This window comes from Macrotis lagotis, chromosome 1 (assembly GCF_037893015.1).
Source record: "Macrotis lagotis isolate mMagLag1 chromosome 1, bilby.v1.9.chrom.fasta, whole genome shotgun sequence".
Classification (NCBI taxonomy): domain Eukaryota; kingdom Metazoa; phylum Chordata; class Mammalia; order Peramelemorphia; family Peramelidae; genus Macrotis; species Macrotis lagotis.
The window spans coordinates 322,590,855-322,607,643 of record NC_133658.1 but is presented as its reverse complement, the minus strand read 5'-3'; the positions used below and the strand labels follow the sequence as shown (position 1 = coordinate 322,607,643).

The 16,789-nt window shown below is 40.4% G+C and overlaps 1 protein-coding gene across 2 annotated transcripts; it reads right to left on the bottom strand.

The window, feature by feature from the left end:
- Positions 1-10,042: 10,042 nt before the first annotated feature.
- On the bottom strand, positions 10,043-14,165 carry LOC141505589 (EKC/KEOPS complex subunit LAGE3-like). 2 transcript variants are annotated; one of them, XM_074211530.1, is made up of 2 exons: positions 14,064-14,165; positions 10,043-10,685 (listed from the first exon to the last, which is right to left on the bottom strand). In XM_074211530.1, exon 2 carries the CDS (start codon positions 10,667-10,669, stop codon positions 10,319-10,321), a length of 351 nt encoding a protein of 116 aa, XP_074067631.1. In that variant the 5' UTR covers positions 10,670-10,685; positions 14,064-14,165; the 3' UTR covers positions 10,043-10,318. The 2 variants fall into 2 exon arrangements, with proteins under 2 accessions (XP_074067631.1, XP_074067632.1); XM_074211531.1 differs by lacking the exon at positions 14,064-14,165 and adding an exon at positions 13,700-13,935.
- Positions 14,166-16,789: the final 2,624 nt, after the last annotated feature.

Below are 16,789 nucleotides of genomic sequence, written 5' to 3'. Positions count from 1 at the left end.
GTTGACACAAATATGGATATTATATATTATTATATTATATTATTATATATTATATGGTATATAGATAACTATAATATTACAACATTACATGATAAATACTCTTAAGGAATTGTGAATAAAATCCTATATAAGGTCTGAGATAAGTATTATCATTTGGGGAGTAATGAGAGAAAGCTTCAAGGAAATCTTTGAGTTGAGTTTTAAGGAGTTTAGGTTAACAGAGGGATGGCATTGAAGGCATAGAAAACAGGAAACAAAGGTATGGAAGTAAGACATTTTGAAGACAGAGTAGCCCAGTTTTATTAGAGTATAGAGAATGAACATAAGAGAAAAGGTTGGAAAAGTAAAGTCATTAAGAATCAAATAAAAGGATTATGAAGTGGCACTGAAGGTCCAGTTGAAATTAAATTACTAGTGGATAAAGTTTAGGGCAGCTAGGTGGCACAGTAATCATTTTGAAAAATGATGTCTAGACTGCTTTTTTGGTCATGACTTCCAGGTAACCTAACAATTCTTAAATTATCTCTCCTGGATATATTTTACAGGACAGCTATTTTTTTCAATGAGATATTTCATATTTTTCTATTTTGATTTTTGATTTTATTTTATTTTTTTCTTGTTCATAAAATCACTAACTTGCTCATATTGTTTCTGTCTCATAAAATCACTAACTTTCATTTGCCTGGTTACTTAAGAAATCTTAAGGATTCCTAAGAAATCATTTTCCTCATTGAACTTTTATACTTCTTTTTCCTTTTGGCCAATTCTACTTTTTAAGGAATTATTTTCTTCAATGAGTTTTTGTTCCTCTTTTTCCAATTGGTCACTACTGCTTTTCAAGATTTTCATCTCTTCATTGGATTATTGAGCCTTTTCTTTTTGAATCATTTGGCCTTTGTTGTTTTTTAGTCTTTTTTTCAGTATTTTTTGGTGTTTCCTTTACCAAGTGTTGACTTTTTCATGATTTTATTTGCATCATTCTCTTCCCAATGTTTCTCCTATTTGATTTTCAAAATCCTTCTTAAACTCTTCCATGGTCTGAGCAATTCATATTTTTCCTCTGAGCTTTCTGATATAGCAGTTTTGACTAATGCTTCCAGACTAGAGGACAAGTTTCAGATTTTTTCATGCATCTATTTTTCAAGATAATTCTGGAGCCCTGTTTTTGATTCTTTTCACATGGTCTGATCTAGAAAGGTGTTTACTAATCTTCTGGTCCTCAAAGGACCCAAACACTCTTTTCCACCCTGGAACTGCGACCAGTGACCCCATTCCCTATGGTCACAAATTCTGGCATACTCCTTGTCCCCTGGCTTCTCCTTACCCAGGACAATGACCCAGCTCCAAATATGGACAATGCAGTAGAGTTCTGTGTCAGCAAAGGGACCTATTTAGTTCCTTCTGACAAGTTGTCTGACCCTCTTACAGTCTTTTGGCTAAAAGATCCAAAATCTGCCACTGATTCAGTTGCATCCAAAGCCTACCATATTGAACTGTGTTACACTCTCCCCCTGATGCAGCAAACCTTTTCTGCCAATCTTCTAAGTTGACTTGGACTGGAAAATTGTTTCACCTCATCCTTCTGTGGGTTATGCAGCTCCAGAATTTGTTTTGAAGTATTATTTAAAGTTGTTCAGCATTTTTCTCTCAGGTTTTGGTTGTAGCTATTTCCAAATTATCTTCTTCTGAATTCATGTCTTTTTTATGGTAAAGCTCTTTTTTGCTCTCTACTCATTTTCCAGCCTAATTCTTAACTTTGAATTTTATATTAAAGTTGGATTTTATGCAAGCTTTAGGCTTTTATCATGCTATTGTTTTCTGAACTAGACTGCACGTTCTTGGTGCTTCAAAGTGGTGTGATGCAGGGAGAGGTATGATCACTACTCCCCTTGTCTGCACTCTTGTCTTTACCCTAAGCACTAGTGCTTCTCTCAGCCCTGGAACTGAGACCCAGAATTGCCCAGTGTCAACAATAGATCCCCTTTAACCCCTTTCTGAGCAATTGGTTGATCCCTTTACTGTCTCTGGGCTGATTGTTTTTGAATTGGACAGGCCTCCATCCCGTTGTCACAGACCTCTTTAGCAGACCTCCTAAGTTTTCTTAGATCAGAAAAAAAGTCTCAGACCTTTTGTTGGCAAAATTTGAGTTGAGGCAGTAAAATCATTTTAGAAAGCAACTTGTAATTATGTAAATAAAGTAACTAAAATATCCATACACTTTGATCCAAAGATTCCATTTCTCATTGAGATTCCTCAAGGAGACCAATGATAAGAAGAAAGTCCCCATATAATATAAATATTGGTATGATAGCTGATGATAGCTGAGCACTGGGAGCAGAGTTGATGCCCATAGCTGGGGAAATGTCTAAATAAACTGGTACATGAATGCATTAGAATATTACTAAGCTATACAAAATGATGAATGTGATGAATATAGAGAAGCATGTAAAGATCCATATGAACTGATGCAGAGTGAAGCCTTAGACCCAAGAAAACTATATACAATGACTAAAATGAATGTTGCAAAATTATAAAGAACAAGCATGGTTAAAAGGAAGCCAGTGCACCTCACTCATCTGAAGAGGTAGGAGGGCCACAAGTGTTTACATTTACATATTTTAAGACTTTTTTTGACATGTTGAACAGTTCTGATTTTTTCTTTTTTTTGCCTTTAAAATAGTATTTATTAAATGGGATGGTTCTCAGAAGGGAGGAGTATGGAGGAATAGTAGGAGAAATTATTTAAAACAAAAAAAATTCTTTTTGATAAGGAATGACAAAGGAAGAGAAATCTAGAAATATAAGAAAGCAATAAAATTTATTTTTAAATAAATTTTATTGATATTTTTGTTTCTTATATATCATAGTATATATATATTTTTCCTTTTTTTCCTTCTCCCCTCCCAGCACTGAGAATCATCCCACATGAAAAACCAGTGTATTTTTTAGAGAGAGGAAAAAAAAAGAAATTCAGCATATCTGATTGATATATCAAAGAAATTTGGAAATATGTGTGATAACACCTATGGCCCCCCTTCTTCCACAAAGGGGTATAGGGAGTCTCTTCTCACATCTCTACATTTGAGTCCTTACAAGATCTCTATAGTTGTTATATTTACATTTGATTTTTTTTTTGGTATGTTGCTGTTCTTTCCATTTACATTGCTGTAGTTACTGTGTATATTGTTTACTTGGCTCTCCTTACTTTACTTTGTATCAATCCATATTTATCTTTCCATTGTTTAATATATTCATCACAATCATACTCGTCATTTCTTGTTGTTTTTCATTCATTTTCGGTCATGTTAGACTCTGTGATGCCATTTGAGATTTTTCTTGGCAAAGATAATGGAGTGTTTTGCTATTTCCTTCTCCAGCTCATTTTACAGATGAGGAACTGAGGTAAACCGGGTTAAGTGACCCAGGGTCGTACAGCTGGCCAGATTTATATTCAAGTGTTCCTGACCCCAGATTCAGTGTTCTATCTTCTGAACTATCTAACTACCCACTCATCATTTCTCACAGCACATTAATATTTCACACAATTTGTTTAGCCATTCCCCAATTGATGGGCATCTACTTTATTTCCAATTCTTAGCTATCACAAAAAGTGTTACTATAAATATTTTGGCATATATAGGACTTCCCCCCCCCCCTTATTGATGACTTTCTTGGAATATAAACACAATAATACTATCTGTGATTTAAAGAGTATGGACATTTTGGTTACTTTATTTTCAAACTTCCAAATTTCTTTCCAAAGTGGCATAATTACTTCATAGTTCCACCAACAATGTATTAGTATGCCTTCCATAGCTCCTCCAACATTGAGTGTTGCCACTTTTTTGACATTTTTGCTAATTTGCAGAGGATGAGGTAAAAATCTCAGAGCTGTTTATTTTTCTTATTATTTTTATTTCTTATTATTAGTAATTTTTCATATGTTGTGAATACTATGCAGTATTTCGAAAAACTGCATATTCATGTCTTTTGACCACTTGTCTATTGGGGAATGGCTGTTAGTCATATATAAATATTATTTACATATACCTTAAACACTCAACCCTTATCAGAAAAATTTGATAAAATTTAGTTTCCCATTCCACTTTCTTCTTACTCTAAAAATATATTAGTGATGGCTGTGTAGAAACTTTCCAAGTAAAATTATCTATTTAATCTTTTTTAATTGCCTTCATGTCTTTTTTAGTTAAGAATATATCTTACTTATAGTTGTGAGGATGTTTCTCTAATTTTTTCATAGTGTGATCTTTTATATTAAGGTCAAATCCATTTAGAATATATCATGGCCTAAGATATTGGCCTAAGCCTAATTTCTTTCAGACTGCTTTTCAGTTTCAAAGCAGTTTTTAATCAACTAGGGAGTTTTTCTCTAATAAATTATATTTTCCACTTTATCAAACAATGAATTATTGCATTTTTTGTTTCTGATTCTTCCTCATCAAGTCTGTTCCATGAATATATTTTTCTATTCTTTAACAAATACTAAGTGTTTTTGATGACTCCTGCTTCCTAATTTAATTTTTGAGGTCTGGAAGAACAATTCTGTTTTTGTGCTTTTTTCTTTTCATCATTTCCCTTGATATTCTAGATCTTTTGTTTTTCCATATGAATTTTATTATTATTTTATCAAACTCTGTAAAGTATCCTCTTGGTAATTTGATTGGTAAAGATGAAAATGTAAATGTAAATGTAAAAAATGATAGTAATTTTTATATTATTGGAATGGCCTAGCTATGAATACTGAATATTTTTGAAGATATTTAGATTGTTCTTTATTTCTTCAAGGTGCACTTTGCAATTGAATCTTTACAAGTCTTATGTGTGCTTCAGTAGGTTTATTCTCAGAAATTTCATGTTTTGTAGTTATTTGGAATGGATTTCCCACCCCAGAGTGCAGTTATAAAAGATAACAGATTTATTAGAAGGTCCTTACAATGCATTTAGGATTTAGGAAGTTAGAGACTATAAGATAAAGAGTTAAAGTTCATCAATCCCATAAAGATCATAAGATTAAGAGAGTTAAAGTTCTTCAAGTTAGAGACTGTTAGAAATAAATCTTTAAAAGAAGAACAAAGCCTCTAGGATGAATGAAGTAACGTAAAAATTTCATACATTCCTGCAGGAAGGGGTGCATGTCATCACAGATAGACATACACACACAAAAGCAGAAAACACATAACTTTTCTCTCTGCCCTTGAAACTCCAGTTCCCTCTCTCAGGCTCTCTGGCTGGGAATTAGGTAATTCCCAATTTTTGGTGCACTTCTTATATGTTATTCCTTGATATGTCCCCCCTCATCCTGGTTATACCTCCATATATATCAAATGTTATTATAATTAATCTTAGGCTCCTCCTGGGGTGGAGAAGTTAATGTGTATAAGCTTATTAAGCATACTTAGAATAATGAACCCCAGTACCTCCAAGTCACCCTACTTCTACAGTAACTTCTTGACTTAGACAACCATCTACTTGTCTACTTGGTATTGCTCAATCAGGATGCAGTTATATGGATTAGCTACCTCCTTTGTATTTTACTAACCAAGTCCTTCCTTTTATGGAAAAACAAAATATTTCATTTCTTTCAGAGACCATAAGATTAAGAAAGTTAAAATTCTTTAAAGTTAAGGACCATAAGAGGGAGAGAGTTAAAAGTTCTTTAAAGGCCAGTGGTTTGGGCACAGCAGCCAAACTAGGAGGACCATTGGTTGATTAACTGGACTCTGAGAGGTAAGAAAGAGCAAGAAACAGTCTAGTTTGAATGGGATAAAGTCTGCCATTTCTTCATGAAAAAATTATGCTTTAAAATGAGCTATAGAATTATGTCTCTCCTGTCATCCCTTCCCCACAAACCACTCCTGATATAACATGATGCCTGGAATGGAATGAACAAGCTGACCTTGCTCCTTTATCTACTCAGTCCAGAGGTCCATACATTCCTCAGAGCAGGAGGAAAAAACATGTCTTTTGTATGAATTATGTGCTTTTCTTTAAAATTAGCTTATGCACTTAGATTGTAAAGACCACATTCTTAGCTAATAAGGATGGGTCAGTGGGGGAGGGGGTTGTGTTAGAAATCGTATATATTGCTTCTACTGCTTGTACTCAATGCCTCCCTTTATGCATGGTGGAGGTGACGTCTGCATCTCATGAGAATCGAATAAACTCTGCTCTTCATACCTTGAGAAATCTCCAAAATTTACTGTTACCACACAGGTTCCTCCTTAAACACCCCTCAGGATCCATAGGAGGGGTGGTCCCATCTTGCATTGGATAGATTGCTGTAGGAGGTGTGGCTGTAGGATGAACCCCTACTTTTTTTAATGTGACATCCAAGTGTAATTTAGCACCTAATAGCCCACTGGTGAGCAAGGCCAGGGTCAAAATAAAATCAAGTGCAAAAAAGATTATAAAATGTGTTTCCAATTACAATATTCCTCATAATTCTCAGTCTTTCCCCCATCCAAGTCCTTGCTTGCTTTGGAGCTTTAAAAGACTCTTGGAGTCCAAAAGGCACTAGAATCATCCTGGATACACAGAAAGGCTGTGTTTGAAGAGAGACCCTGGTACTCCAGTGTCAACATCCTCAGCTCCCAAATACCAGAGGGCAGATATGTGGTTCAGTGGATAGGGCCCTGAATCTAGAGTCAGAAAGATCTGGGTTCAAATCTGATCTCAGACACAAACTGTCTGACCCTGGGCAAATCACTTTACTTCAGTATGCCTCAGTTGCCTCAACTGTAAAATGGGGATACGAACTATTTATACAGTGCCTATGGAAGTGTCTAGTATTTAACAGAAGCTATAGAAATGCTTATTTCCTCCCTCTCCTCAGGCAACACCATCTCTTAGATGCAAACAGCTGTTTTCTAGGAGGGGGAACTGTTAGCAGGAGCAAAAACTCTCCATAGTTGCAATGTATTCCTAAGAACAAATTCAAGGACCCCTAGTACAGGGACTGCCACAGAGTGTTTACTAAGACTTGTTGACTGACATGAATGGATCAAGTGACTGTTTGATATAAGTAAGCAAAGGCAAAACATACTTTCTCTTAGTTCAAACTGTCTGGACGTCTCATTAAACACCTACCTGGGCATAGCTAAGCTGCTGTTATGTCTGTTGGCCATTGCCAGATCTTAGACATACTTCCTGCCTTTGGGTTCTAGTTATATTGGCCTAGTGGCTCTGGGAGCTTATTCCTTTGGCTTACATAACCCACTATTTGTTCTGGCACTGCACCAACTTTGTAGTTGCTGCTGTAGATCACAAACATGCTGTAGAGGGCTCTTTGCTAGATCTGATTATGAGGCCACCCCCAGCCCTTGCCAGGGTACTGTCTTGGCTGTTAAGGCAGTGGAAGACACAAGCTTCTCAAGCTCAGATTCAGGCAAACTAAAATAGTAGGAAAGAGGGATCTGAAAGGGCAGAGGGATATTTAGATGAGTTTCAGTTGTATGCATACAAGATTCTGATGCATGATACGGCCATGAAAATCAGGAAAAACAAAACAATTTTTTATGGTGATCCACAAATCTTACCTTGAGTTAGTTCATAAGACAACTTAAAATTTGTCCTTACTCAAAATGCAAGGGGAAGTACAGTAAATCAACACAGGACTCTTACAGCCCAGGTCAAAGAATGATAAATGTATGGATGAGTCATATAGCAAGGATTAGAAACAAACTGGCATCTGACTTAACAGATGGGATCCAAGAGAACCACAAATTGTGGAGACTAGAAAGCCAGAAGTTCAGCAAGACAAGTTGATGATCTGGGTATTGGAATAAATCCTTTCTTACCTGACTGCATTACTCTGGGACTTGACTTCACCATGCCCTAAAAAGTTCATTATTGGGAATACATTATCCTGCAAGATTCCATCAGCCTTTGCACTGCACCTTCTGTTCCTGACCAGAAGGTAGGGCCACAAGTGCTAAAATATCTAGCTACAAAGTGTCTGAGGCAGGATTTAAACCTAGAAAGCAAGTCTTCCTGGCTCCAGGCCTGGCACTCTATCCACTGTGCCACCCAGCTGCCCACCTAGCACATGGTAGACACTACATAGAAAGAACTGGAAAAGCAGGGATTCATGAATCTGTGTTCAAACCATAATCTTCAAGAATAGATTTGAATCTAGAATAAACAATTTGAATTCTGAATAAACAAAATTTGAATCTAGAATAAACAAAATTTAGTCTCCTTATTTTAAGACAAAACTGAGGGGCAGCTCAGTGACAGAGGATAGAACTATTGGCTTTGGAGACCAGAGGACCTGAGGTCAAATCTGGTTTATAACATACCAGCTATATGCTCTTGGGCTAGTCACTTAACCCAAATTTCTAAAAAATAAAATCAGAGGGGAAAAAATTTTGGAAAGAGAATGTAAGCCCAAGATCTCTTGGAATAAGTGTCACCTCTCTCTCCTGCCCAAAGTCCCCCTCCCACCACTGGATGTGCACCCATAACCCTTATCCAGAGGGTGCTGTGGAGATGGGGCCAGTCATGCCTACCAAGTGCCAACCAGGGGGAATGGGGGGGGGGGGAGCCTAGCTGAAGCAACAAGGTGCCCCGAGGGAACAGACAAAGGTCAAAAGGCCAGGATGGGACAAACCACTTCCACCACCTCTCCTCTGACCCTGATGGAAAAAATCCAGGATCCTGAGCCCACACACTGCAGAAGGCGAAGCACTGGTTACTCTCGGCTCCCACAGTGGCCAATGCTGCAAATCAATCACCATGTTGATGCAATTTGGTTACATAATTGCTTCTGCAGTTGCTGCAGTCCCCATATTTGAATAACTAGAAATTTCTCATCAGCAGTGTCCTTGGTTATCAAATAGTATAGTATCAGAATTAGATTTTTCAATGAAAACTATTAAATAAGATCCATTACCAATTATCCACTTTACTGCTGCATCTTAAGACTATGGGATGATAGGAAGCTCTTGTGTTGTCTATTAGAACTGGAGGGTCCTGTTAGCTGTCTTACTTTTCTGTAAGCACAGTGCTTTTGTAATAAATGTTTTTTCAGTCATTCACTTATGGTTTACCATTTGCTTTTCCTATAAAAACAGTAGAAAGTGCAAATGTTATCCCCATTTTCCAGATGGAGATTGGATATATTTCACACCACTGTCCCTGAAAGAGAAAATAATTGACACCCTCCTTTCTCAAGAGAGTGACTCAGATCTTGAGGTGCTGGATGCTTGGCTCACAATGGACTTGAACTCCAATGAATAAGGAGACAGTTTTACTTGAAAGAGGAAAGAAAAATTTAATAAGAAATTTGCAACAACATGGACTTTAAGGGAATTTTCCAGCTCAATACAAACAAGAATTCAAAAGATAATTCTTAACAATAACCTTTTTAAGACTACAGCACTCCTGCAAAAATGAATTCTATTCCCTTTATAGGGCCCAGATGAACTTCTTACCCTTAAACCAATGAGAGGGAGGCAGGAGGTAGGAAAGGGAAAGAGGTAAAGAACCATAGGGAAGGAAGGACAGGGACAACGGGTGAGAGAAAAAAGGTCAAAGAACATGAGAGAGCTGGTGCATTGTCGTCCTCTTATGGAGCAGGAAGGGGACAGAGGAAGAAGCCCGCTCATGCTGACCAGGAAGGGAAAGGCCAAGAGGCCAAAGGGAAAGGCCAAGAGGCTGAGGAGAAATCCTCGGCATCCTTTAGTCCTTCCAGCTACTCCCATCTTAGTCAAGAATCATTCAACAAGCATTTATTAAGTGCTCACTCTGTTTCAGCACTACACTTAGGGAGAGGGATACAAAACCCGAATTTAAAGAGTTCCTACCCCATGGAGCTTATATTCTAATGGGAAGATAATATGGATACATACAGGTATTTTCGCTTCCTTCCTTCTTCCTACATCATCTTCAGCCTGTTCATCAACTGTTTCTGAGGGTTAAAGGCAATTCCCCCCCCCCAAAAAAAACCCCATACCTTCTGCAATTTAATGTCTACAGTGGAAGAAGGCAGGGGTTTGACAATTCCTTATAAAGGATCAGTCAATTTGTGTCTGTATGTTTAATGAATTTATTTTTCTGCAACAAGTTGATACTGGAATGAGCAACTGGAATTAGGATTCCTCCTGTTCCAAACCTTCAAATTCTTGGCAAAAGAAAAAGTGGTGTTCAAAGCCGGAAGGGGGTAAACAAGGAAGGAAGTTGAGAAGGGGTCTTGGTTTCTATTTCCCAAATTTTTCCAAGCTCAGTCTTTTTAGTAGCTCTTCTTCATTAGGAGAAAGGAGATGAGAGCTGTGGGGCTACTTAGGCCAGGGACTACAGGTCAGGGGGAAGTGTCCAGGTGGGGTCCTGGGGGCCCAAAACGCTCCATAGTCTGTAGCACCAGAGTCAGGTAGTCCAGGAAGGTGGTGACAGAGACTCGGAAGAATCGTGCTTCTTCTGCTCTCCAGTGGAGAACCAATTTGTTCCCAATGACAGTTAACTCACGCTGAACACCATTCCGGCGAGGCTCAGGATCTGGGTCCAAAGAGCGGCATGCAATCTCTGCTTCCATTGGGGATGGGAAGGGAACTGAGAGAGAGAAGTCATAGAAGCCATGATCATTGTTATCCGCTGTGATGTTGCTGTCTCCCCCAGGGCCTGCATGATGTGGCCTTTGGATAGATGCCTCCATGTTTGAAAGTCCAAACCTGTTAGTGACAGAAAGTTGCTTCTTCAGTCAAGTAAAATAACCCAGACCTTTTCCCCCAGAGAAAAGAAAGTGGACATTGAGTTAGAAAGAGAATGACTGATGAACCCAGGAATGTGGCATCTACAATCAAAGCAATTCTACCATACCCTGTACAAATTTGACCTACCAACTGCTGAATTCAAAAGTACCAAGGGACCTTAGATTTCTGCATTTATAAAAGTTTCTATCTTCCTTTGTCAACTTAAGAATAAACAATTGGAGGCAGCTAGGTGGCGCAGTAGATAGAGCACTGGCCCTGGAGTCAGGAGTACCTAAGTTCAAATCCTGCCTCAGACAGTTTCTAATCACCTAGCTGTGTGGCTTTGGGCAAGCCACTTAACCTCTTTGCCTTGTAAAAACCTAACAAAATAAAAAAAAGAATAAACAATTGAATCCAATTACCAAGGGCTATAATTTGTACAGAGTGATTGCAAGGGTTGCAGTTAGGTGTGTGACTTTATTTTCCCGAATGAGACACTGCTGGGGACACCATCTGCTGAGGTCACACAGTCAAAAAGGTTCAGGGATAAGACTGGAGCTTGGCTTGGGGTTTAGCCACTCTACTGTACTGCCTCAGGGTACACCTACAGGAGCAGCCTCCTTTAAGCTGGGGACCTCTTAGAACCAGAATATATCCACAGCCTGAGAATCCAGGAACAAAGCACTGATCCATGGTTTTCTTTTCTCAAACAACTTTTTAAACCATCTCTTTGTCTGAGTGGATTAGAGAACAATGACCCTTTAGGGTCAGCAAATTGGCAGAAACTATGAAGTTGAGCTGATTTGAAAAATAAACAGCACTGAAGTTTCAGAGTTGATTGGCAGCTTTTGATGTTGGCTGAAAAGTTATTAAAGCTTATACATATTGTGCCCACTCCCACCCCCTTTGAAATGCAAACTCCTTTTTTTCTGTGTAACCCTAGTGCCTCTCACAGAGCTAACACATAGATGACTAATAAATATGTGTTGACTGTGAGAGATTATGGAGAGTTTTGCAAATTTACTTATCAGGAAGAGTCTGTTTATGCAAAGTTCTTTATCAACTGGGAACCAAAGGATGTCATAAATCCATTCTTTCTGCATTCTTCTGTTTGCATTTTTATGCTTTCAAAATTGTTTCAAAATTATTATGAATTTGTTGAAAGGAGTCCCATACCTGACAAATCTTAGGTAAGATCCTAAATCATTCAGTGTCTCAGAAAGCTGAGATCTGTACTGCAGAAGTTTCTGCATTGGAAGTCCCTATACAAATAAAATCCCAGGTCCAGTCCATAAATGAATTTGATAGGGTGGAAATTACTATGAATCCTAGGGTCAAAGATTTAGAGCTGAAAGAAACTTAAAGACTATATAGTTCAAATGTTACTTCTGATCCTGTCCACCTGTTACTAAATCTCCCTGGGTCTAAAATAAATGAAGGGAGTTGTAGGGAATTCATAGGGTAAACTGCACCAGAACAATTTATTTATAAGAACATTATTAACATAAAGAAATTTGAAAGGTTTGAAAACTCTTGATCAATACAATATCCAATTACTGAAGATATAGTATCCAACTTCTGGAAGCAAGGTGATGGACTCAAGATGCAGATTTCAGACAAGGATAAAATGTGGGAAGAATTCATTTTGCTTGAGATATTTGTTACAAGGCTTTATCTTTTGTTTCCTCTCCTTCTAAAGCCCTCCATGAAGGATGTGAAGTGGGAAATAGAAAATAAAAAAAGGGAGGGAGGGAAGGAGGGGAAATAGAATCATTGAGGCAATTTCCTTAAAAATGCAAATAAGTAAACAGGTCAGAAAAGAGGCACAGACAAGCAAAGGTAACTTTGAATGTTACAGTTTGGTCTTACATTACTTCAAAGAAAAGCAAATTATACTACAATAACTATAATATACTATAGTATAATATATATAGTATATAATATATACTATAATAACTATCTGAAAATTCATTTCCATCCTCTTATTTTGTTGTATATTATCTTCTACTGTGTAAATGGAAACACTCATTTTATTCAGTGTTTGTTAAGTTCTGAATAAAAACAAAACTTTTTTTTAAATGTGGGGTGGCCTAGAAATCTTCCCAGCTCCCCCCCCCCTTTTTTCTCAAGGATAAATACTCTAGTTCCTTCAGCCCCTTCTCATATTGCAAGATAAGGAGCCCTTTTCACCTTTGGGTCATCCCATTTTGGATATTCCCAGGGTGAGCAATGTCTTTCCTGAACTGAGGACTGTGTTGCAGACACTGAGACCAAGGCTGAGCACAGCAGGACCTTCTTTATCTGGATGCTAAGACTCTAAATGAAGTTTAAGGTTATATTAACTTTTTTTTTTGGCTGACATTTCATACTGCTGAATTTTGCAGAGCCTGAGTCTGCTAAAACCTCAATTTCTTTCTTTTTTAGTTTTTGCAAGGCAAACGGGGTTAAGTGGCTTGCCCAAGGCCACACAGCTAAGTAATTGTTAAGTGTCTGAGGACGGATTTGAACTCAGGTCCTCCGGACTCAAGATCTTTTTCAAACTATTCTCTACCTCTTTTTAAAAACAAGTTCAGGGGCGGTTAGGTGGTGTAGTGGATAAAGCACCGGCCTTGGACTCAGGAGTGCCTGGGTTCAAATCCGGCCTCAGACACTTAATCATCACCTAGCTGTGTGGCCTTGGGCAAGCCGCTTAACCCCGGCAGCAAAAACCTAAAAAAAACCCAAAAACTAAGTTCGGGCACTCCAGGCCTCTACTCTAAAGGCTATGGGGGATCAATCCGAGCCCAAACGCTCACTGCCCCCATCCGATGACTACTGATGCCCTACAGGCGGCGAAGCCTCCTTTCCCAACGGCCTCTGCCCGGCGCCCATTCCCCGCCTCCCGCACGCCCATCCCCCGCCTCCCGCACGCCCATTCCCCGCCTCCCGCACGCCCATTCCCCGCCTCCCGCACGCCCATTCCCCGCCTCCCGCACTTGAACTCGCGGCCTCACCAGGGCGCTCGGGCTTCTTCTCCACAAATAATGCAATAAAGCCTGCGGGCCGGGGCCACTCCGGCGCTCCTCCCGCCGCGGGGGCTGCCCGGGCCCCCCACGCACGGAGGCGCCAGGCCCTGGGGTCCGAGCCTCTGCCCGGGCTCCGCGGCAGGCCCGTGTCCTCCCAGGGCGGCTGCGCGGGGCTCCGGGCCCTCTCCGCGCCCCGGGCGGGAGCGCCGGCCCGGAGCCCGGCCTCGGGGGGGTCCGAGCGGGACCCCGGGGGCTGGAGCGAGGGCGCAGGCGCGGGCCTAGGCGCCGGCCCACAAGCTCACGGCCACGGCCACGGCGTGGCTCACGCGCACACGCACGCACGCGCACTTACCCTCCCGCGCGTCCGAGGCCCAACTCAGCCCCGCGCCGCCTGAAGCTCCAGGGCACCCAAAGGGCCCACGCATCCGGCTGAGCCGCGGAGGCTGCCGGGAGGCGCTCGGGAGCGCTGCCGGGAGGCGCTCGGGAGCGTCGCCGGGTCGCCGCCCTGAGGATTCTGGGAATGGTAGTTCTCCGCGACTTCTCCCTAGCCCTAGTTTCCGTGACTCCCGGGGCTCCTTCCCCTTCCTCCTTGGTTACCTCAGGGACCATCGGCCTCCGAGAACTTCCCTGACCGGGACTGATGATGACGAGAATAGCAGATTATATTTATACACCTCTTTAAGGTTTGAAAGGCTCTTTTCATCCATTAGATCCTTTGAGAAAAAGCGTCTAACGCAGTCTTGCTCCCTGAAACGCCCGTTGTTCAGTTTTCCGTCACTCAGCAATCAATTGGATACCATTCTCTTAAGGGGATGCTATTCTCCCCCTCCCCAAATACCGCAGACAACAAGCAAATAAAGAGCCCACCACGTGCTAAGCGCTGGTTATATCCAAAAAAAAAAAGGTAAAAGACACTAACCCTGCCCCCAAGGAGCTTACAATCTGCTGAGGGAGACTATAAAAAAAGCAAGCAATATATGGGACAAGGAGAAAGCGATCTATAGAGGGAAGACCCCAGGATTAAGAAGGATCTGGAAGGGCTTTCTGCAGAAGAGAGGATTTTAGCCAGGAGGGCCAGGAGGTGCAGATGAGGAGTGCCTGGGGTGGGGTGGGGATAAGGGGTCCAGGATCAGGCAGGACAGTCAGTGTCACAGGATCAAAGAATCGTTTTTCAGTGTGAGTAAATTTTCAACAAGGACTTATACCCCACGAACCCAGAATGACTACAAATCAATTTTTTTTCCTGGTGGTATTGATTTTCTAGATTTGAGAAAATCTTGATTCAGATTCCGCTTGAAGATGTATGCAAAGTCCCCCCACCCCCACCCCTCCGCAGAGCCCAGGTGTTAAAACTTTACCAGTCGTCTCCTAAATTGCTCCAAAAATAAAAGCTCATTGGGAGTGTAGAAGGCTCAGGCACTGAAGATGTCACCAGACTGGAGACCTTGTGGCTATAGATTAATGGTAGTAATAATAAAAACTGGTATTTATAGAAAGACTGTAATCATGATTCACTTAAGCCTTACAAAACTCCTGCCTCCATGGAATTATTTTCATCCTCTTCTCTTTTTTTTAATTTCATATTTATTCTCATTTTATACAATTTTTTTATACATTAATAAAATATTCTTGTTTAACAGTAAATAAAACGATAAAGTAAAGGGGAGAGAAAAAAATTAAAATTAAAAAAATAAAAATAATAAAATAATAGTAATAATTGTAGGTATGTCCAGATGGCACAGTGGACAGAGCACCAGCCCTGGAGCCAGGAGCACCCAAGCCCATATCCGGCCCCATATACCCAACAATCACCCAGCTGTGTGACATGCAAGCCACCCAAACCCCACTGCCATGCATAAACCAAAAAAAAGAAAAAAAAAGACCTAAAATAAAATAGTAATAATAGTAGGGGCAGTTGTGTGGTAGACAGAGCACTGGCCCTTGAGCCAGGAACACCTGGGTCCAAATCAAGCCTTAGACACCCAAGATCACCCTGCTATGTGGCCTCAGGCCGTCCACCCAGCCCCATTTGCCCTGGACCCCCCCCAAAAAAAATAATAATAATAATAAAAAATGTGCTTCAGTCTGTGTTCCAACACCACCAACTCTGTCACAGGTGGATCACATTCTTTATGATAAGTCCATCACAAAAGTTACTTCCATATTTTTCCATCATTGCCATTGCTGATCACAATTCCCTCCTTTCGTATTTCTCCACTACCATGTACTATATTTTCTCTCTCCTTTCACTGACTCTGCTGTAGGGTAGCTGAGTGGCACAGCAGATATATCCCTGGCCCTGGGGCCAAGAGGCCCTGAGCCCCCATACCACCACTTAGGCCCAGCATCCACCTGGCCCTGTGGTCCTGGACTAGCCATGCAATCCCAGCCCCTTGCAATAAGTAAAAAAGAAAATGCATTATATCTGACCACTCTCACCTATGTTCCATCCTCTCCTCCTTCATTCACATCCCCACCCATTCTCCTTGTCCCCCCACCACTTACTCCTGATGTCTATACCCCCATTGAGTATGCTAGCCACCTCTGATGAGAGCAAAGATTCCCTCATTCCCCACTTCCATATCATTGCAAGCTCATTGTAATAAAGAAAAATCTTATCATATGAAATATCTTGGCCTATTCCCCCTCTCCTTTTTCTTTCTCCATTACATTTCCCTTTTTTCATATTGACTCAATTTTTACACCATATTTTATCTTCAAATTCAGCTTTCTCCTGTGCTTCATCTATAAAAGCTCCCTCTACCTGCTCTATTAACTGAGAAGGTTCATATGAGTATCATCAGTGTCATTTTTCTATATAGGAATACATGCAGTTCATCATCAAGTCCCTCATATTTTCCCTTTCTCCAATCTCTATGCTTCACCTGAGTCCCGTATTTGAAGATCAAACCTTCTGTTCAGCTTTGGCCATTCCAACAGTAACATTTGAAATTCCCCTGGTTCATTGAAAGTCCATCTTTTTCCCTGGAAGAGGACATTCATTTTTGCTGGGTAGTTGTTTCTTGGCTGCATTCCAAGCTCTTTTGCCTTCCAGTATATTATATTCCAAGCCGTATA